Below are 22586 nucleotides of genomic sequence, written 5' to 3' on the forward strand. Positions count from 1 at the left end.
TTGTCATTTGGACTGTTTCTTAGCCCAGTGAGCTATATTATGCCTAAGATCTATCAATAGCTGTGATAAAAGAAGGTAGCTTCCATTTAGGGCAAGTGCTGTATATAATTAACCTGTTCTACAGAAATTAAGGCAGCATGGAATTAGTTATATTCACTAGTCACTAAGTCTCATACACTATGAACACGATTACTACTCATCCACACCACTGCACAAAAAGGGTGTTTCACATAAATGCAATGACTACTGCACTAAGGATTGAAGGAGGAAGTGATGAAAGTTGTGCAGAAAAACAAATACTACACTAGTACAAATATATTCCCAAAATATCAGCTACTAATGTTTTAGCTTTAATATTATGAGGACCATATTAGCTTCCACAGAGGCCTTCAGCTAGACCCAAATAGATTAAAAACTGTTCAAATTCAAAGAACAGGTTTTTGACAATAGTAGTAGTCAAACTTGATACCAAAATTTATGCACTTACCATTACATCTTCATATATTTTATGTGGTTGACAGCTCTCTAAATTATTTTTTTTCTTTTTTCTTTTTTCTTTTTTTTTTTTTTGCCAGAGCTGGGGACCGAACCCAGGGCCTTGCGCTCTACCACTGAGCTAAATCCCCAATCCCAAATTATTTTGATGTTTTTTTTCCTTTCCCAAGATGAAAAGTCCCATGAGAAAATTTGTAGCAACTTGTTATTTGGGCTATCACAAGTGTTTTTCTATGAGCTGTCTGTTCTGGCTTAGAGTCCGAGTCACCTGTGTCCTGTGGCACTCTCACAGCAGTTGGAAGCAGTTCACTGCATGTTTTCTAAATGGATGGCTTTCACCCAGGAGCCTATCCTATATCCAAGTTGTGTGGAATAGGTGCAGTGCTGATTTAGTCTCCATATTCCTTCAAATGAGAAAGTCTAAAGCACTTAACTGCAAAGGTAGTGCATATGCTTCATGGAGAATGAGCCTTCGTTAGCACGGAAAGTGAGATTTACTCTTCATACAACTTTCTGCTAGAAAAATCAAACTAAGCTGAAATGAAAGTTATTTGCTACTGCCTTGAATTCTATGTATTCAAGTTCTGGCTCTACCACTTGTTATTTTTAATATTTAATATTTAGATATTAATGATATCTAAAATATCTGATATCAACTATAAAAACCATTGTTATAATTATCCATGTATGCCAATAAACTGTTGAAGTCAAAATTATCTGAATTCATTAATTATTCTTTAGTAACAAGGGAAATTTCTGTAACTCTACCATTAAAACATTTTCACTGGCACTTGAAAATGATTTTATTTTTATTTTACAAATCTCTTTACAATATCTGACACTTTGATCTCATGAAGACATCAAACCTAAGACCCTGCAACTGTTGACCTGGCAAGTAAAACTCTTCTCAAAGATGACAGACATCTGTGTGTGTGTGAATGTGAATTCCAATAAAAACAAAACACACATTAGTAGCATCATATATTTAATGTTGAAGAATTTGAAGTATAAAAATTAAACAACACATGATTTCAACATTTAAAAAACATTAACACTTTTTACCAAAACAATGTAATGAATATCAAAACATAAGTGAAGCATAACTATAAAAACCTTAAATATATTAACAGCAAAATTGTAATTTATTTGTGTAACAAATATTAACTAAAATATTTAGTTACTTTCAAGGACCACAATGGTAGACTGATTTTCATTACGACTGCCAAAAATTTGCATCTTAATCTTTTTTGTCTCATCATTTCTTTCTACATAATAGTTAGATGCTTCTGGTTACATAACTGTTCCAAACTCCACTACAGATAGCGATCCTTGGTAATCTAGTCTAGTATAAACACTGTCTTTAAGTACTTCAATACTTGTGAGATGATGCTTTACAAAGTTGTTATACAAAAAACATAAATTACTGGAATCTTCTCAAATTCAGGAATTAGAAATCCCCAAAGTTTACAAAGAACAGAAGTAGTTTTCTATCACTGAATAACTTTTAAGTGCATCTCCCCAGATCCTACCATTCTTGTCATTTTCTATTACAGATGATGTTTAATATGTTAAAATAGTTTTAAAGGCAAATGTGCAAACCCAATTCTAAAATACAACAGTACTTTAATTTTCATGCCATATACAAAGAAAAGTTTATACTAATGTATCCAGACTTTCTTCAGAAGAATGAGGCCTGATTGGAGATATATAGTCGTTGTCCAACATGGCTGCCATTAGCAAGTGATATTGTTGGTGACAAGGGATAACTTGGATAAGAATAAGGCCTTGAAGTATAAGGAAGCACGCTGGGAGTCCCAGAAGAGAGGGTAGCACTAACAGGGGAAAGACTATTTATTGAGCTGCGACGGAAATTGTAGTCTGTAAATAAATATATGAACAATTATGCTGCACATGTTTAAGGACACAAATTTAATTCAAGAGACAAAACATTCAGACAACAATCACATTTTAACATAATGTTCTAACATTTAAATACCTGACGCTACTGTAATGATGGTATATTATCACTGCAGTGAAGACACTAACAGTTACATCAAATCAGGACTCTTCCCTTAACTGATAACACTGCTTCACAGATCTTACTATAGTGCATTCTTGGGTATCTTTTGCTTTTTAACACAGAAAAAGAGAACCTCTGATTTCTATTTAATCAACAAAGAAGCTTCTTTAAATTTGGTTCTGACACCAAGTATATATCATGAAGAAAAAAAGAACAGCAAATCAGTTTCTTTTTCTTTTTCTTTTTTTTTAAAGCTATATTAGGCATCAAACCAGCATAAACATTTGCCTCTGGACTTCTGGTATAAACTAACTGTCCAAAATTTCATTATTTAAATGCTGGCACAAACATTCATATAACCAAACACATCAATTTAACATTAGAGTCTCACTGGTACCACAAAACAGTAAAATGAATCATCTCTACCAAATGAACTTCAAAAACCATTATCAACTTAATAGTATAGAAAAATATCCAAAATTAACCAAATTATTAAAACAATTATATTTGAAATTATTATTTCAAACATACGTTCATCTTATGTATATACCAATAATTTCCTGCTTCCTTAATTATAGTAATTCTGTATGTGTGTGTTTTATTGACCAAATTTGTAGATCCTGTACTTTCCAAAAACTCAACTATGCTCTTTACTGCAGTGTAAGTCAAGGTGGTGACTGCGACTATAAAACGATCATTTATAAAAGCTGTTGTACTGCTGGGATGGAAGAAATGGAATAAGGTCATTTAATGGAAGGTCAAGCTTTCCCTCCAGTAGCATTCACTATGAAGCCTACAACACATGAGCATCAACTGTATGTTGTCATGGGACTTAATGTTTAACCAACAGGAATGAGACCAACTGCAGGAGAATAAGCTCAAGCAACATCAGAAAGGACCTATTTAAGAAAAAATAAAAAAAATGAAAATCAGTTGTAAATAAGTTTAATTGCTAGCATTGTAAAACTCTAATTAAATTTTATAAGATAATTTTTATGAATGGTACCACAAGATCAATAAAGAAGCTTGTTTTAAGAAATAATAAACATGTTTTGAAATGTCAAAAAAAATGTTCAAAATATTGGAAATTTTGAATTGAGAAATTACTTTGAAACTATTTACTTTTCTAACATCAGATTTATTTCTTCTTTTACAGAATCTACTTTACCCAAGGGTTAAAATATTGACTATAAACTGAAACATTAGATGTACTGATGAATAAATTGCCCTTTAAAAGTTCTGATTGTTTCCTGTTGAAGACTGTCCCTTAGTAGCCACAAACCTCTAATACACCTAGCTCTTTAAATTTTACTAATGTAGTTATCAACAATATGATTTAAAATTGACTTCAGTAGATAGGAAATGTAGTTTTCAAAGAAATATCACGCTTTCTTTGAGTTTACATCCATTCAAGAGGTAATGGAGCCTACTTCTAAAATGTGGACTCAGAAGGTATCTCCAGAAGATTTAAAAACAAGAGAGAGAGCTGGCTATGAGCCTAACACTTAGCATTTCTGGCAGTCCCCTACCATAAATATTTAAGCAAATATGGATCACCTACTATATTCTCATTTTTAAAGAAAATTACATTAAATCCAAAATTAGATGTTGACTTATAACATGATTCATGTAAGATAAAAGGAGAAAAATCTCCAAACTGCTGCAAGAATTAGGCAAGTGAAAGACTTTTGCTAGATGTTTCTTAAAATTTCACAAGTATTTCATAAATAAGTTCTATTCCTAAAACCACTATGAATCTAAGTATATTCAGAAAAACAACTGGCTGATTAGAAAATAGAACACCTGTCAAATAAGATAGTAAATTAAATGTAAAATGAAAATAGTTAAATAAGCCTAAGAGTTTGCATATTCATTAGATATAATTTACATATCATAGAAAGCAGAAAGCAAAAAAAAAAAAAAAACAGAGTAAAAATTCCAAGCATGTATATACTTGCCCCCACCCCACCCCAGTTTTTCCTCTTCAAGTACATCTTCAAGACTTCAGTCCCACTGTTTCAGACCCAAACTGAACTGTACATCTTTTTTCCCCTTCTTAATGAATGACAGAGAGCCAATTTCAGAGTTTATTCATACTTCATGCAATTCAGCTGTCTTTTATAACTTAAAATTGAGGTACAATTTACAAACAGTAAAAGACACACACTATGCATTCATTTATTGATTTGCTAATTATATAAGCCTATGCAATCCACACTGAACAGGTAACAAACCAATTCACCAAGTCATCTCTGTCTCTTTCAGTTTGTAGTCACTTCCTACTTTCTACCACCATAGATTCACTCATCTGGTTTTGGATTTTATTATTTTTAAAATATTTGCTATTTGAGCTTCTTTTGTTCAACATAATTTCTAAGATTCATGTTACCTATTTCAGCAATTTCTTTCATTTCATTGTTAAGTATTATTTAGCTACATGAATATACTATAATTTTTATGCAGTCACCTGTTGATAAACATATAAACTTTTCGAACACTGATCTCTTACAAATATGCTCTATGCTTGTTCTTATGTAAACCTTTTGTGATTTTTTTTCTTTGATGTAAATACCTGGGAACAGGGCTGCCGAGGCATGGGGTGGAGATATTATGCTCTAGAGTTCTTCACTGTGACCAAACTGTATTCAAATAGTAAAATATGAAATTGCCAGTTTGTCACATCTCATCTTCCATAATAGTTGGTATGCCAGCCTACACACCTACACACACACACACACACACACACACACACACACGAGGATGGAGGGTGTTGTTTGGCTGGCCTGGAATTCACCTTGTAGAAAAGTCTGTCCTCAAATTTGCACTGATCCTCCTACTTCTGCCTCCTATACAATGTGGTAACAGGTATACACCAGCAAACCTATAGCTATGCCAGTACATGTGATATTGCATTTCGCTGTGGTTTTAATTTAGACTCCTTTATGACTAATAATGTATGCATTACATATGTAAATATCTTTGTTCAGATATGTTAAGCCTGTTGCTCATCAATACTGATTTTGTCTTTTGACTGTTGATACTAATAAAATTTGTGCTAATCTAATTCCAGATTGAAAATGGAGAATGGACTGAAACTTTATAAGTTGTTAATTCAAATGACCCCAATTCACCTGAATGACAGAGAGAAGACAGCTGATTTAGATAAGACAGATCCACAGGTACATGGATATAAGGTCCACAGGTATATGGATACTGAACAAATTAAAATTTTAAACCTCCTGATTCTTAGGAAGGTATTATTTCCATCTGGCCAAGCTTTTAAGAAACTTTTTTGTTGTTGTTTTATCAAGACAGGGTTTCTCTGTGTAGTTTTTGGTGCCTGTCCTGGATCTTGCTCTGTAGACCAGGCTGGCCTCAAGAAACTTTACGCAGAGTATTTGAAAGCAAGCAACTCCAAAGGCCTCCATTTCAAAAGGACAGCAGAACAAAGGTTAAGACAATTGTGCTATTCTCTAAGCTACTTGGGTGTGACGTGCACCTATCCATTTTTCACAGCTTCTGTTCTCAATGCATGCAGCTCTCTCCGCATTTCTTTACATGATAAAAAATTTTTTGTACTTTCATTTGCAATGGTGTGGAGATCAACCTTGAGAATTTTCTCCTAGAAATCTCTCTCCTCTCCCTCTCCACCACCAGTGTCTCATGTACCCCAGGCTATCCTTTAACTTATACCAGGACGATCATGACTCTGATCCCTTCGCCTCTACTTCCCCAGTAGCATTTCTGGCAGTCCTCTACCATACATCTTCAAGCAAACAATAAATCCCACTAGACGACCAAACTTAGCACACAAACAAAAGGATAAGAGGACCACATATAAAGCAAGTGCCCACTGACAGTGAAACTAGTCTAGCTGCTTTCCTTTGAAAGAAGCAAGACGACCAAACAAACCACATTGTGAGATGTTGATTTGTTCCCTGTGTACTAAGATCACAGGGACAGACTCTTTCTAACGCTGGTTTCTAAACTGCCTGGACAGCATCCTCTCAGCAAGAACTGTGACTGGAGCTGTAAGTCTAGGCTCCGGAATAGGCCCCAAACTGCAGCTCACTAGGTAAGTCTGGGCCAGACTGAAGGGAAAAGGCTTAAACTTAAACAAAGACAGCAACCCTTCTCAGGTTTCATTTTGCCAGTAAGTCTGTCCTCCCAGTTGCTCTAAACCTATGAGGTTAAAAGAAGGTAGTTCTAAAATAGCACTGTGTGCTTGACATTTAGTTAAGATTTAAGATCTGTAAGTTTAGCAGCTAGTTTTACTAAAATCTGTGAAGATAAATTTAGGGTCTAAGATTTAAGTGTCAAGAATAATAAACGTATTTCTCACAGACATTAATCATCTCAGATAACACTTGTCTAGCACTTGGCACGTGCCACAATTAGCCATGTAAGATCGGGTGTAACGGAAACGCTCTAAAAGCATCGCAAGCACTCTCATTACTCCCTTGATAATGTTGGATTAAGGCACACCATGATGAAGTAACCTAATCAGGAACACAGAATTATTGCATAGGCTGATTCCTTTATATGTAAAAAAGAAGTTTTGGCAAATCATAAACTGCCTTCAAGCCACCCCCCTTACAGGTCTCTTTATTGTGCCCCATGAAAAACAACACAGAGAATTGTTATAGAAACAATTTAGAGTCAAAATATTATTTTAATGATGTAGAAAAATAGTCTCATTCTCAGCTTAGTTTGAGAAATGCCAGACAATTGAAATGCATTGTTTACTCTTAACTGTATTTGATTTAAACTACTACTTATAATCTCAGTGCTTCAATTTAGATATCAGAACATTGTTAAGTTCAAAGACTGAAAAATATCTGAAATATGGAAAATTTTCATTTTTTTTCTTAATTGAGTCTATAGCTAATAAAACTATTATAAACAAAATACCACACAGGATTTTATTAGACAATTCTAGGCATTTCCTCATATGGCCAGGAGAGGATTAGCTGAAAACTGCTGTTCTGAGAACAAAATATACCATAATATTCCTAAGAGGTGTTTTCTTACCTGCTTATTTTCTCCAAATTCTTCTACACAGGTCCAGGCTGAAGAGACTGTGTTCCCTGTCTGTAAGCAGTGAAGACAGAAAAGAATTGAGTCTTTAACGTTGATGTTATCCCTATCTTGGAAGTGCATGGAATCCTTGATAACTTTAGTTTAAAACTTTTTGATTGGTAAATAAGAAAAAAGGAGAAAAAGAGACATTGGCAAACAGGTATCATTTCTGGACTCTGAAAAGATGAACAGAGAACAGTATTCTGATATCTAAATGAAAGTCATGAGTTAGTACATCATCTGAAAAAAACATTTCTAAGCCAATTAAATTCTTACTCATCAGTGTACTCAGGAAATACTCTATTAGGAAAAAGGATTTTAAAAATTAAGCAAGGCTTCATAATTTCAGAAAAGCCGAGAGATCTAAACAAATTCAGGAAATGTAAATGTTCTGAAGTACTTACACATGAAGCATTATTTCTTTCCTGCCCTTAGAAAAGATAGATGGACAAAATAATGCTAAACTTTCTTGACTAGTCAATTTTCCTAGGAAACTACTACAACCAAACATAGTTCCACTGTAACATCCATCTATTTTAGTTGTCATCACTCCATATACCTTGAATCTTTCCATCAAGAATATATATCAACTCCACGCTAAGAAACTACACACAAGTATGCACAAGTAAAACATGTCTGATGATCTCCAAAAGCACCGTAGAGTTTTAAATAATACTTTAAACATAATTCAGTATAAAATATCACAATAACTTGTTACAAAATAATGAATTAGGTAACATTAATTGGTTTTGTTTTTAAACACAAAACACCTTTCTACAAACACTGACAACAGCTAAGAGGATGACAAATTATAGGGCCATGATCTTAAGACATTGAAAATCCAAAGAGGTACAGACTTCTCTGAGAATCATCGTTGTCCCTGTAAGGATTGGTCAATTCTCAAAAGGAAGATGACAAACAAGGGGAAATTATACATGGAAACATCACTGAAACTCAGAGGTAACAAACTGAGAACTGAGGAGGAGCTACTGTTAAGGCAAGACCAGCCCTGGTGAAAACTGATCTCAAGTAGACCAGCAGAGTGAACTGACCTCAAGTAGACCAGCAGGGTGAACTGATCTCAAGTAGACCAGCAGAGTGAAGTGATCTCAAGTAGACCAGCAGAGTGAACTGACCTCAAGTAGACCAGCAGGGTGAACTGATCTCAAGTAGACCAGCAGAGTGAAGTGATCTCAAGTAGACCAGCAGGGTGAACTGATCTCAAGTAGACCAGCAGGGTGAACTGATCTCAAGAAGACCAGCAGAGTGAACTGACCTCAAGAAGACCAGCAGGGTGAACTGAACTTAGCATCTCGATTCCCAATGGGAATAAGACAATGCAGACTTTTCAACCCTTTGGCACTTCTGTGATGAGGAAATAACTCCTCTCTGAGTAAAGGTAACATCATTTTAGGCTTCAAATTCTCTATAATTTTTCACGTAAAATATCTGGCATTCCAATAAAAAATCAATATACAAGAAAATAAACTACATCATCTAAAGCCAACAGAAATAGCAATAAAAATCAGATTCCTAGGATATTTAGATAATAAGCTTCAAACTGGATATTAAAATAATTATGTCTTGAGAGTGGCACATAAACCCACATGTAGACCAGTGAGAAAACAAGAGTATCTGTTTCATTCTGTCTCATTCTGACAGATGTGCTTCCTAGTGTATATCAGCAGAAAGACCATGAGGAGCTGAGAAGCTGTGCTATGGGGTAAAACTAAACCTCTATCTTCCATGCTGCACAAAAATCAACTTCAAATGGATCAAACAAGTAATAAAGCTGAAACTTCTAAACTATAGGGGATACATGTCAAGATACAGAGATAGGAGGTGACTTTTTGAATAGCTTGGGACACAATGGCAAGAACTAAAAAATGAGAATGCAGCAAATAAAATCTCTGCACAGCAAAGGCAGAGAATTATTATACAAAATAGAGAACTCAAAGAATTTGTTACCAAAAAAACAAATCATCCCACCAACAAATAGGCAAATGAATTAAATAGACGTTCTCAAAAGAAATATAAATGGCCAAAAATTTATGAAAAGGTGTTCTGTATCTTTAGCCATTAGGAAAATGCAAGTGCTTACAAGGAGTAGCGATCCTTATCCACTGCTAGTAGGGGTGTGAAGAGTAGACAGGTACTTTGTCAATCAGTATGGAAGTTCCTCAAAAAACTAAGAATGATCACATGATCCGGCTATACCATACTTCTGGAATATACACTAGGTATTCTATGTCTGCACACCACAGACATATCTGTATATCCATATTTACTGCAGCAACAGTCACATTAACCAACATAATGAAACCAGCCCAGCAACAGATGATCAAATAAAGGAAATGTATCATAAATACAAAAGGAGTTTTATTTAATCATAGGAATGAGTTAAGGGGCTACCTACCAAGATGGCTCAGTGAGTAAATGTGCTTACTGCTGAGCCTGACAACCTGAGTTCAACCCTTGGGATTTACACAGTGGATGAAGAGAACTGATTTCTGCCCTCCTTTTAGATGCCATGCACCTGTGTGCACCCTCCCCCAACAAATCAATGTTTAAAAATATTTTTAAATGAAATCATGGCATCTACAAGATAATGTATTGGACTGGAGATCATCATGTTATATGATATAAACTCAGAAAGTTAAATATTACATTTTCTCTCATATGCAAACTCTTTATTTACAAGCAGAACCCCCATAAAAACAGTGACACTACTTGAAATGAGAAATGGGATCAGCAGGATGACTGAAGAGTGAACAGAGATTAATGGGCGTGGATATAATCAAAGAACATGCCATACATATATGATATGGTGTTAGGGTGAAACCTAGTTATCTCATATGATTAATGGACACAACAGGGCCTGGGGAGACAGCTCAACCAAGTGCCTGCCCCATAAGTGTGAGGACTGGCCTGGATGTCCCCAGCACCCACATCAAAGCCTGGAAGGATGTAATCTCAGAGCTCAGAAGAAAGGATCCTCAGGGTAAGCTAAGAGAGAAAGGAGGCAAACTGGAGAGCAAGTGTAAATGAAGTAAAAAACACCAGATGTCAACCTCTGGCCTCCAAATGCACACACACATACATGTCCATATAGTAAAAATGAGCATACATACACATGTCCATACAGTGAGAATACTCATACATAGATGCACACAGAACATATGCAAATACACTAATACATATGAATGATAATAAAAATAGCTATGCCCAATATGCTCAGGAATTTAAAGGCTAAAATTTTTAGAAGAAACTGGAAATCCTAAATTGAGCTAGGCATGGTGTCACAGGTCTGTAATCGTAGATCTGAAGAGTCAGACTAAGCTACAAAGCAAATAATAATCAAAACAACTAAATACTCAGTGGGAGAGTACTTGCCTAGCAAACATAAGGCCCTGGGTTCGATCCTAAGCTCCAGGAAAAACAAACAACAAACAAAAACAACTCAAGTAAAATTCCAAATCTGAGAAATCCAATTCAGTGTTTCTTCCCAGCATGCTAAGAAGGAAATACACAGACTGAACATACAAAAGGACAGAAAATACTGAAGGCAAGTATTAAGGTCTAACAGGGGTGTAAGCAGAATGATAAAAGCAAAGGAGAAATGGGTATTTGAAGACAATACTAGATATTTCTCATACATGTAATAAAACCTGTTAACACAGCAAAAACTATCTTCCAAATACCAAAGATATGAAACACAAAGCTGAAATAATTTCATCAGTATTTCCACACAAAATTAGAATGTTTTCAGATAGCTGCTCCTGCTTTTAATGTTTAAAAAAGTTGATTGTCACCTAGTCTATTGTATGGTACATGGGTACACATATATCACTAATTTCTGCTAATGTGACACTAGTTCATCATATGGTACATGTGAGCACACATGCCACTGATTTATGCATGTATGACACTATAGACTTGGGCAGGGGGTAATGGCAGTCTTCCCTAAATGTAAATAAATGGAATAGGGGACTGATTTAGTGGGCGAAGCATTAGCTATGTAAATAAGCCTGATGACCTGAGTTCAGATACTCAAAACCCCTTAAAAAGCTGGATACAGTAACACAAGCTTCTGTAATCCCAGTGCACCTATATGGGGAACTGGAATGCAGAGACAGGAGCATGACCAAGCACCTCCCAGGATAGCTAGCAGAAAGCAGAAACAACCAAAAACCTTATTTCAACAATGTAGAAGACAATATCCAACTCCTGAAAGCTGTTATAGGACTTCCATAGGCATGCCATTCTCATTCCCACACTCATAAATATCATACGTGTGCACACAAAATGGACATTTAAAGAAGTTAATAATATAAGAGGGCTGAAGATAAGCTTAGTTTGGTAAATTGGTAGCTTTGCATGCACATCACCCTCTGCTACATAGGGAGTGTGAGGACAGCTTGGGCTAGAAATTCTGAATCCAAAACAAACAAAAAAGATAAAGGACAATTCTTCATGGTTTGACACAAATGTCACTAACTTTAAAAGACTAATAAATGGAATTATATTAAAAGTAGTAACTTCTATTTTGTCAAGATACACTATGAATACAAAAGTAGTCACAGTGAAAAGGGGTACTATAAAATATATATCCTACAAAATGTTTGTAAATAAGTGACAGAAAAAAAACAGGTACGAGCTAGTAGTTCTCCACCTGTGAGTCATGACCCCTTTAAGGAACTAATGACCCTTTCACAGGGGTCGCATATCAGATATATTGCATATCAGATATTTACATAATGATTCATAGCAGTATCAAAATTACAGTTCTCAGCCAGGTGGTGGTGGCACATGCCTTTAATCTCAGCACTCGGGAGGGATCTCTGTGGGTTCAAGGACAGCCTGGGCTACAGAGTGAGTCCCAGGAAAGGGGCAAAGCTACAGAGAAACCTTGTCTTGAAAAACAAAACAAAACAAACAAAACAAAAAACAAACAAACAAAAATCAAAAAAATTACAGTTCTGAAGTAGCAATGAAAATAATGTTATGGTTTGGAGTCACCACAACATGAGAAACTGTATTAATGTGTCCCAGAATAGGAAGGTTGAGAACCACTGTGTTAGATTAAAGGGACACAGTCTTCAGAAACATACTTCTTCAAGAGGATAGCTTAGTAACCTATAATCCTTACAAAAATGTCTGGCAGTAAATACACACACACACACACACACACACACACACACACACACACACACACAATCTGAATGAGATCACACTATATTGTAGCCACAATTTTCAAAATTAAGAATACTGATATTAAAAGTATTGGCTAGGCTATAAAACAACTAGAATTTGCATACACTGCTAACAAAGTGTAAACTGGAAAAAAATCACTTTGGAAAACTCTTCATCATAGTCCACTGAAAATTTAAAAACATAACCCTCCTATATTCAGCAAAGCTGAATGCAAATGACCACTAAAAATATTATGTACAAGAATAACCACAGCATTATTACCCAAAAAGTCCCAAATTGACAGCATCAATAGAATCAACAAATCATAAAATTTAATGGGATGCTTGCATTCATAACAGCAAATAGGCTGGAGTGAGCATCACTTGGTAGACCATTTGCCTAGCATGCATAAATCCTTGGGTTCAAACTTCTGCACCACATAAGACAGATATAGTGGTACATGCCTATAATCCCAACATTTAAGGATGTGGAGACAGGAGGATCGGGGTCATCCTTGGCTCCATAGCAATGAGGACATCCTGATACATACCAGACCCTGTCTCAAATAAAAAATAAAGTAACAGCAAGTGAACAAAACTGCTACACAATCCCACATGGATCATCTTCAGAATCACAATGACAAAGAACCAGACCAAAGTATATAAAATGTATAGATTTCAAGAACATAAAGAATTAACCACTATAAGAATGGCTAAATTATGGAAGAAAAGAGGGTAATGCCTGGAGGAAAATACAATAAATCATCCTCAAGTGGGCAGTAGACTACATACATATGTCACTAAGATGACACTGTCTAGATATTTAGTTTATATGTAGTAAATAATGAGTAAAAATTAAAAGTAAAAATGCTGGGGAATATGGCACCTTCCATTGATTTAAAAATATTCTTAACATTGTAACAAAATATAAAACCAGTGATTCTAACAGGTTATCAAAACCAGATAACACAAAGTAAGAGAGATCCCAACTATAACGACTATTAAAACTCCAATGGTTATTTTCGGTACAGCTGTGGAATGGAAACACTTACACTATAAAATACAGAAAATACCTTCCCTCTGTAACATCCCTGCTACCTACTCAACTGGAGCTTTGTAATTTCGTTTAAATCTTTAATTTCAATGAAACAAGTCAAACAGAAAAATACTGGAATTCAAATTTAAATCATCATCAATTAAAAGTAAATGCTTTCAACATAAAAAAGATAATGATAATTCTTAGAGGAAATCCAAACACAGTAAGTAGTGTCTTATTTTTATGTCAAGTCCAAGAGTACTATTTACAGGTGTGCTGGTCCAATTTAATTCACATGTTGTTGGGGTTGTTTCTTAAAAGTTTCTATTGCTAATGAGTGCATTCGGAGAAATATTTTAAAGAGAACATTCAAAATTCAACATTCAGGACAAAATTGATTTCCCTTAGACTCTTTTAACCTTAAAACATATATGTCACTTTAAATTTGAAAAGCAAGAGAATAATAAATGACAAGTACCCACCTATACAAGGAAGGGCACAGAAACAACCAATTCAGTAATCAAGACAAGAGACTGGCAAAAGGAAAATAAAAGCCAAAAAGTCAAGAACAGGATAAAGGACAGTCAAAAACCGGAAGTGGACCTGTTCTTTGAAAAACCAGAGTCATTACTTGCGTTCTTACTTGCGTTCTTTTTAATTGTGTGTTATGCTGCAGAAAGATAAACCATCCCTGTTAGGATCCTATCTCTGGTTTCATTCCTCTGGCCTTCAAGCACATTCTCCTCTCTCTCTCTCTCTCTCTCTCTCTCTCTCTCTCTCTCTCTCTCTCGCTCACACGCTCACACACACACACACACACACACACACACACTTACTTCATGCACACAGCCAGCCATACACACACAACACAGATATACAATTATTATAAATCTACGTATTAAATGACCTAATATTATTCTAGACTACATCTGTTGACCTAGATTAAACGTTTCCTCAGCTTTAAAAACTAGTAAAATCATAATCCCCTGTATTCCCAATATACAAATTATTTATGTCCATTTTATATATAATATACACACATCCCAATCCACATGCTTTAGTAAGTGTTAAAGGGTTGCTAATAATTGAAACACCCATTTTATGATCACTATGAAAATTATATGCTGACAGAATTTCTACTTCCACTGAAATACACTTCACTCAGTATCAGCCACCCATTCGCCGCCATTCATAATTAAATGTTCCTGTGTCTGTGCCAGTAAACTCCATATCACGAATATTTCTTTTCTGATTCTTTCTTCTTTCTACCCAGAGCACAATCAAAATTGACTTTCCTTAGACTCTTTTAATCTTAAAACATACATCTCACTTTAAATTTGAAAAGCAAAGGAATAATAAACGACAAGCACCCACCTATACAAGGAAGGGCACAGAAACAACCAATTCTCTAGATACAAAAATCCATTAACTTTAATAATCTTTATGGATCAAAACTGTCTAACAGTAAATAGGAAAGCATTGTGGTACATGATGATAAATCTAGCACTCAGAAGTGGACGCAAGATTACAAGTTTGAGGCAAAGCTAACCTGGGATACATAGTGAGTTCAAAGGCCAGCATGAACTATACACACATCAAGATAATGTTTAAAAAATCATAAAATACACCAATAGTAAATTAAGAGTCACATAAAATCCCTGTATAAAACTGTAGCCTGATATTATAATACAGAACAAATCATTTTCTGTTACGATGTCCCAAAGAGGCTTAATGCAAAGAGCAAAGCAAAGGAAGGCAAGCAGAACATTCCAAGCAAGCAGAGCGAGCAGCACTACCAACAGTGAGATGACAAGTTGAGATGATCAAAGCAGCAGGTAACATTCAGAGCAGGGTGGGGAGGGTGACACCAAACGATAGAGCATTTGAACTAGAATCAGACTTCATAATACTTAAACTAAAATAGCAAAGCCATGGTAGGCTCTTGAGCAACAATGATAAAAAGTAGTTAAACATACTTACACTGATAATTCATATGGTTGTATGTATAGAGACACAACATAACCAAAGGTTAAATTTCAAGTACCAAACCAGAGACCATGAAATATGTCTTGCATCTGAACAGGAAAAGAACTACCGTTTGCTATCCTGATATATATGGGACTGACTGGCAAGGATCCTACAAACTTTAAACCCCAAGGCTACTTTTTAACAAGGTATGCTCAAAATGTTCCACCATGCAATGATTCATTTTGGATTCAGCCAGTTGTCCCAAGCCCACTGTGGTGGTCTGAGTAAGATGGCTGCCATAGGCACATAAATTTGAATGCTTACTCACCAGGGTGTGGCACTATTTGAAAGGTTAGAAGGTGTGGCTTTCTCAAGAAAGAAATGTGTCTCTGGGGTGGGCTTTGAGGTTTTCAAAAGCCCATACCAAGCTCAGTGTTTTTTCTCTGTCAGCTGGTGGAGCAGAATGTAGCTCTCAGCTACTTCTCCAGTGCCATGCATGCTGCCATGCTTCCCATCATTATGATAATGGACTAAATCTTTGAAACTAGAAGCAAGCACCTAATTAAATGCTTTCTTTTATAAGAGTTGTCTTGGTCATGGTGTCTCTTCAGAGCAATAGAACAGTGATTAAGACAGAAGTTTGTATCAGAGTGGTGTAGTTCTCAGACAGGCCTGACATGCTGTTTGTTAGAGGAATATGGAAGACTTTGGAAGTCTGGAATAGGAAAGTGGCTGGATGATTTAATTGGGATGTAAGGGGCCTTTGTAGTAGCAGCATAGGAGACAGTGCTGATGGCAATTTGGCCCAGTTCAAGAAGTTTTAGAGGGGAAGAATATTATTATTAAGTGGCCTAGAGATACCATTCTTGTGATATTTTTGCAAAGAATAAGATTACTTTTTGCCCTTGTACTAAAAACCTGCCTGAGGCTAAATAAAAGCATTTTGGTTTAATGGTTTTGACAGAGAAGATTTCAAGACAACCTAGTACTGACTATATTGAATGGTTAATAGTAGTCATTCTTATGTAGATATATAATGAAAAGGAGCAAACTGGACAAAGTAAAATACAAAATGAACAATTTGAGGGGAAAAGGAGCACCAGGAAATGTAATATAGAAGATAGGAGTTCCAGTGCTCAAGAAGATAAAAAGTTTACTGACAATAAATGGACTAAAGGGGGTGGTGACCTCAGGGTAAGACCCCATCCAGCTAAGCTTCCAAATTGTGAAAAGGAATTAAAGAAAATCTTAAGCAGTGAAGGAAGCTATCAACAACAGAAAGCTGATACAAATGTAATTAAACAAGGTGGACAAGTTCCAGCCATATCAAACAGTAGAACAAGTCAGCTTGGTCCATGTGGTTCTGGCTTCAGAATCAAGGATACAAGAAAGGGCTTGTGGAATCTCCCTCTATGCCTAAGAAAGCCACTGGAAACCCATTAAGGCCAGGCATGTGTCAGGAGAGTCCCCGCATAGAGGCTCAGAGAGGCCACTGCATGAATCTGTGAAGGTGAAACCTGCATAATGTTGGAAACCCCAAGATAAATTAAAGATGCCAGAGTCATGGGATACCTGCCATGGAAAGTGGCAGGCTGGGTGTGGAACAAGCCCAAGAGAGACAAGTGTGTTATAGTCAACAAGCAGAAAAGAGTTGGAGATCTGAAGATATAAGGCATGGAGATTCAGAACTTGAGTTTGCCCTGAATTTCCTCACCATGCTTCCTTTCCTCCATTTCAGAATGCTAATATATATTCAGTGTCATTGTATGTTGGAAGTATGTGATCTGCTTTGTGATTTTGATTTTACAGGGGTTTACAGTGTCTCAGAGTTTTAAAGTTGGACTGAATGCATTTTTTTTTCATTATATGGCTACAAATCTGTGGGGGGCAGGGAGTAGAATGTGGTGGTTTGAATAAGAATGCCCCCAGAGGCTCATATATTTGAATGATTAGTCACTAGGGAGTGGCACTATTTAAAAGGATTAGAAAATATGGCCTTGTAGGAGGAAATATAGGCTCTGAGGTTTTCAAAAGCTCATACCAGGCCCAGTGTTTTTCACTTTCTGATCTCAGCCAGTAGATCAGGATGTAGTTCTTAGATACTTCTCCAGTGCCAAGCATGCCACCAAGCTCCCTACCATGATAATATACAAAAATCTCTGAAACTGTAAGCAAGCCCCCAATTAAAGGCTTTCTTTTGTCAAAGTTGCCTTGGTCATGATGTCCTCAATCTGTTGCCAGATGTTTAACATAGAAAAATGCTGGTTTTCATTGGAATTATGTGGTGAAGTTACAAAGACTAGGAGTTAATTATTGTGAGTATGTGGTGATACATGGTGTACCCTAATAAAGCTTGCCTTGGGGATTGGAGCACAGAGCCAGCCACTAGATTAGATAAAGAGGCCAGACAATGGTGGCACACACACTTAATCCTATCAATCAGGAGGCAGAGATCCAGACATGAGTTCAAGGCCACACTGGAAACAGAGCCAGGCAGTGGTGGCAACACTCCTTTAATCCCAGTACTGGGAAGCACACACACTTTTAATCCCAGGAAGTGACATGGCTGGGCAGAGAAAGGTATATAAGGCATGAGGAACCAGGAACTAAGCAGTTCAGCTGAGACCCTTTCAAGTGAGGACTCAGAGGATTCATGGAGTTGGAGAGGTAACAGGTTGGCTGTGGCTGCTGTGGCTGCTCTGCTTCTCTAATCTTTCAGCTTTTGCCCTCTATCTGGCTTTGGGTTTTTTATTAATAAGACCATCTAAGATTCGAACAATATAAGTACCTATATGGGGGGCCCAAAACAGCTTGACCACACAGATGCCATGACAGGTTTAGGGGTCCTGACACAGCTGCTGTGACAGGCTTATTGACAGGCAACACCTAGATCCAGAAAGGGCCATATGCTAACACCACCCAGGGATCCACCCAGAGATTGGCCAGCATTTAAGGGAAAGTACCCGACATCCCAAACATTCCAATCATTAGATAAGATTAGATAAGATCACCAGATGTTCCTGAGCCTAGCACACACCTATTTCCTTTTCACACATACCCCTAGACAAATGTAAGCCAGTCAGGATCCCTAGAAATCCCCTCACTTCAACCTCTGCTATGATTTAAAACAAAACAAAACAAAACAACAACAAAAAAAAAAACCCCACAACCCTACCCCAACTGAGCTTGGGACTCTCTGCTCTTATTGCTGCCTTGGACAGCTCCAAGCTCGAAATAAAGGCTCTTTGCTTTTACGAATGGGATTCTGTCTCCATGGTGGTCCCTGCAATCTGAGCATAACATTTAGACAATAGGAAAATTATTTAACCTTTTGCCAAAAATGAAACCTTTCCAGGCACAGTGACACATGTCTCTAAGCCCAGTACTTGGGAAACAGAGTTCAAGGCCAACCAGAGCTACATTGCAAGACCTTGTCACAAAACAAAAAACACCACACTCTCCTTCTTCCCTAAGTTTATTTAGGAAATACAAACTGAACATATGAGTTACTTAAAGGATTAGTTTTGTAGCAGTATCTTTGCCTTCAATAGTTTAAAGCCTTAGACAGTTCTAGAACCATGCCATCATCTACCTCTCTGAAACATCCCTCTATTATACTTACTTCCACTTGCTGGAACTTTGAAATTTTAGTCTTTCTTCCACTTGCCAACTCTTCAGACATCTGAAGATAGCAACTGTATAAGTACAGAAATTACAGACTGAACAAGTCCCAGATATTTCAACTATCCACTCTCTGCTTCATATTACAGTCTTCAAAGCCTCATGAATTGTCAGTGTTTAACTAGACCATGGTACCCAAAAGCAAACACTCCACATATTCTGAGCCAAACAGTTATTTAGTCTAGATATTATGTAACTTCCCTGTTTTGTTTTCAATTACTTTGCAGAACAAAGTGACTATTGTTCTAAATTTGCTTTACAAATAAGACAAAACAATGCAAGCAGTTGCTTGCTGGCTTTTTTATTCTTTGCCACTTTAGTTATCTAACAATAAAAACATACAAAGAAATGTATATAATAAAGATAAACAAGTTCTGTAACTTAGAAAATGAAAACTCATGCTCATAGATACAAAAATGTCAATGGTTAGGTTCCTTTTATATTCTTTCAAATTCTCCCTCTATCCCATAATATACTCTGATTTTAAAAAATAATCATGACCTACTTAATCATGACTGTTAATCATTCTTACTTTTTAAAGGAGCTTTACTATATATTTATATAGCCCTATAGTACACTTTTTAGTTTTATTTGGCCTTATTTGCCTAATCACTTTGTCCTTGTTTAATCTTTCAGTTTAAAAACTACACATTTTCTGTTTACATACTTTAAAATGGCTTTTAAATGTATCCCACAACAAATAAATATAATTAAAGAATCCAATTATATATTGTGTAGCCTCAGATATCTCTATAAAGTTGCCTAGAAATTTTTCATAACATAAAACTTAGAATTTCAGAATCTCAAACTTAAAAAACTGAAAACAAAACTAATTGTTCAATAAAACATTAAGACAAAGGCCTAAGGAAATGGAATAATAAACACAGTACTTGTCATCACTAAGCTATTTTCTGAGTCTCTGAACATTTATGAAAGAGCCTGGCCATCCACCTCAACCAATGTTAGTTAATGTAGCAATTCCCTGGTTACAGCACAAACCACAAAAAGAAACAAGTGAGAAAAAGTAGAAAAGCCCCTTTAAAAGTTTATTTTTTTTTGTATGTTTGTATAAGCATGAGTACACAAATGTGCCTGTGCACATACAGCAGGCCAAAAGAGGGTAAAAGCTCCCTTAGAGCTTTACAGGTATATACTGGACATCAGACTCATTATGTGGGTCCTGGAATCCCAACTCTGGTCCTCATGACTGCATAAATACTCTTAACCTCTGAGCCATTGCTCTGCCATCTAAACAGACATCAGAGAAGTACGTTTTTTAAATGCTGGTACATAATTGAGAGAAGTAACAGACACCTATCTATATGTATTTGAGTATAAGAACTAAAAACATGCATACTAAGTAAATCATAGGCAAAACAAAAAATAGAACAGGAAAACCTTTCCATATTTGTAATTCCCCTATGAACTAGAAGCACTTTATGTATCATAAAAATCATATTTTTGCCTGACTCTCCTCTTCCCCTTTAAATTTTAAGGAAAAGTGTAATTTTCCCATGTTCTGGCATCATTATTATGTTCATACATGGTACACCTAAATTTCATACAAAGGAATCCATCAAATTCTTTGTCTTTGGGTGAGATCCTATTAAATTAATAGGCATTTCTTTGCAAATTTTCAGTGTAATACACAATTTCAAACTTGTCTACTAAAGGTTCACAATGGCTCACCTGAACCTTATGAATTCTGTGTTACTAAATTTTAATGAATTATTAACTACAGAATTGATTCCTCTCCAGCCGAAAACTAAGAAAAGCAGAAGGGAAGGAAGCTATCCACATATATGATACACTTCCTACCAATTTTATGACATTCTTTTTTTTTTTTTAATGTTTTGGGCTAGTAAATAAGCAGACATGAACATGTACTGCTGAAATAAAGTTAATATGAAAAAATACATTAACAAAGCTCATGGTCTTAAAATAATCCATAAGCAAAACAGGATTATCAAAAAAAAGCTCTTAAGAGAAAAATATATAATACACTTAAAATATGGTAAAGAACAATCAAAACGTAAGACAGAAAAAGTAAAAATAACCATAGGTATCTCTTATATTAAAAAAAAAAAGCTTAGTTCTATATCCTGGGTTTACACATTTTACTAGTTCATGTTTGTCACCATATAAAGTGTAGTTCCTACACAAAGAACCACTTGTTGGTGATATTTTGTTTGTGTTCTGACAAAGCTTGTTTGGAGTCTGAGGGCAGAGCTAGCTATTAGTTAACCATAGACGTCTGGAGGTCTGTACAGAGAAGAGAGAGGAAGCCATAAGGTGGAGCGGAGACAGGATCTTGGCCTCTTTGGTTTGAGGAACCAGAGAGGTAGGAAGCGACTGTGGCTGCTCCCCTTCTTCTCTGATCTTTCAGGTTTTTAACCTCACATCTGGCTCCATGTTTTTATTGATAAGATTAATTAGAAAAACACTTTATGTGGGGCTCAAACCTACAACCCTGTGATTGTCACATGCTCTACCAACTGAGCTAGATGATACAGAATTGACATTGCTATTTATTCAGTTATAAGAAATAATCAGAAATAAAAATCCATCCCTTATATATAAAATACCTATTAGATCCCATTAGGGTCTACCAGGCAACTAGCACAAGGTAATGATGAAATTGTTCAACTATTGGTAGGAAATGTGCTAGAAGCCTCAGAATTTCATAAAAGAAAAGACACCATATCAATAGCAAGGGTTTGGAAAAAGATTTTTCTAACACTTGGCAACAAGGCATGGAAAGTATAAGGAAATGTCCTACTTTTTCCTTATATAATCAAACTCTACTACCTGTAGGAAGTAACCCAAAGAGTACTCAAAGAAATGAAATTTGGCAAATGGACGTGTTTCATTTTGCAGTTTGGAAAATTAAAATATGTACAACACACCATAGATACATATTTGGTATTTCAGTGGGCAACATCTTTGAGTTCTAAAAAGGCTAAATCTGTAATCAAACATTTGTTAGAAGTTATGGCCATCATGGGGATAACTGTACAAATTAAGACTAACAACGTTCCAGCATATGTCTCTAGTAAAATGAAACAGTTTTTGCATGTTACAACACATAACATATTAAAGGTATACCACACCACCC

General features: G+C 35.9%; 1 protein-coding gene across 2 annotated transcripts in view; it reads right to left on the reverse strand.

Annotated features, from left to right (window-relative positions):
• Positions 1–1467: 1467 nt before the first annotated feature.
• The window catches only part of Rbm46 (RNA binding motif protein 46), a 50837-nt gene continuing 29718 nt past the window's right edge, over positions 1468–22586 (reverse strand). The window contains exons 5-6 of one of the 2 annotated variants that reach the window (XM_036190606.1): positions 7547–7606; positions 1468–3414 (exon numbers count right to left, since the gene is read on the reverse strand). In XM_036190606.1, the coding sequence (XP_036046499.1) occupies positions 7551–7606 (56 nt within the window). In that variant the 3' untranslated portion in view covers positions 1468–3414; positions 7547–7550. The remainder of the gene's footprint in view (positions 3415–7546; positions 7607–22586) is intronic. The other variant, XM_036190607.1, reaches the window with a different exon arrangement.

Source organism: Onychomys torridus, chromosome 6 (genome assembly GCF_903995425.1).
Source record: "Onychomys torridus chromosome 6, mOncTor1.1, whole genome shotgun sequence".
Classification (NCBI taxonomy): domain Eukaryota; kingdom Metazoa; phylum Chordata; class Mammalia; order Rodentia; family Cricetidae; genus Onychomys; species Onychomys torridus.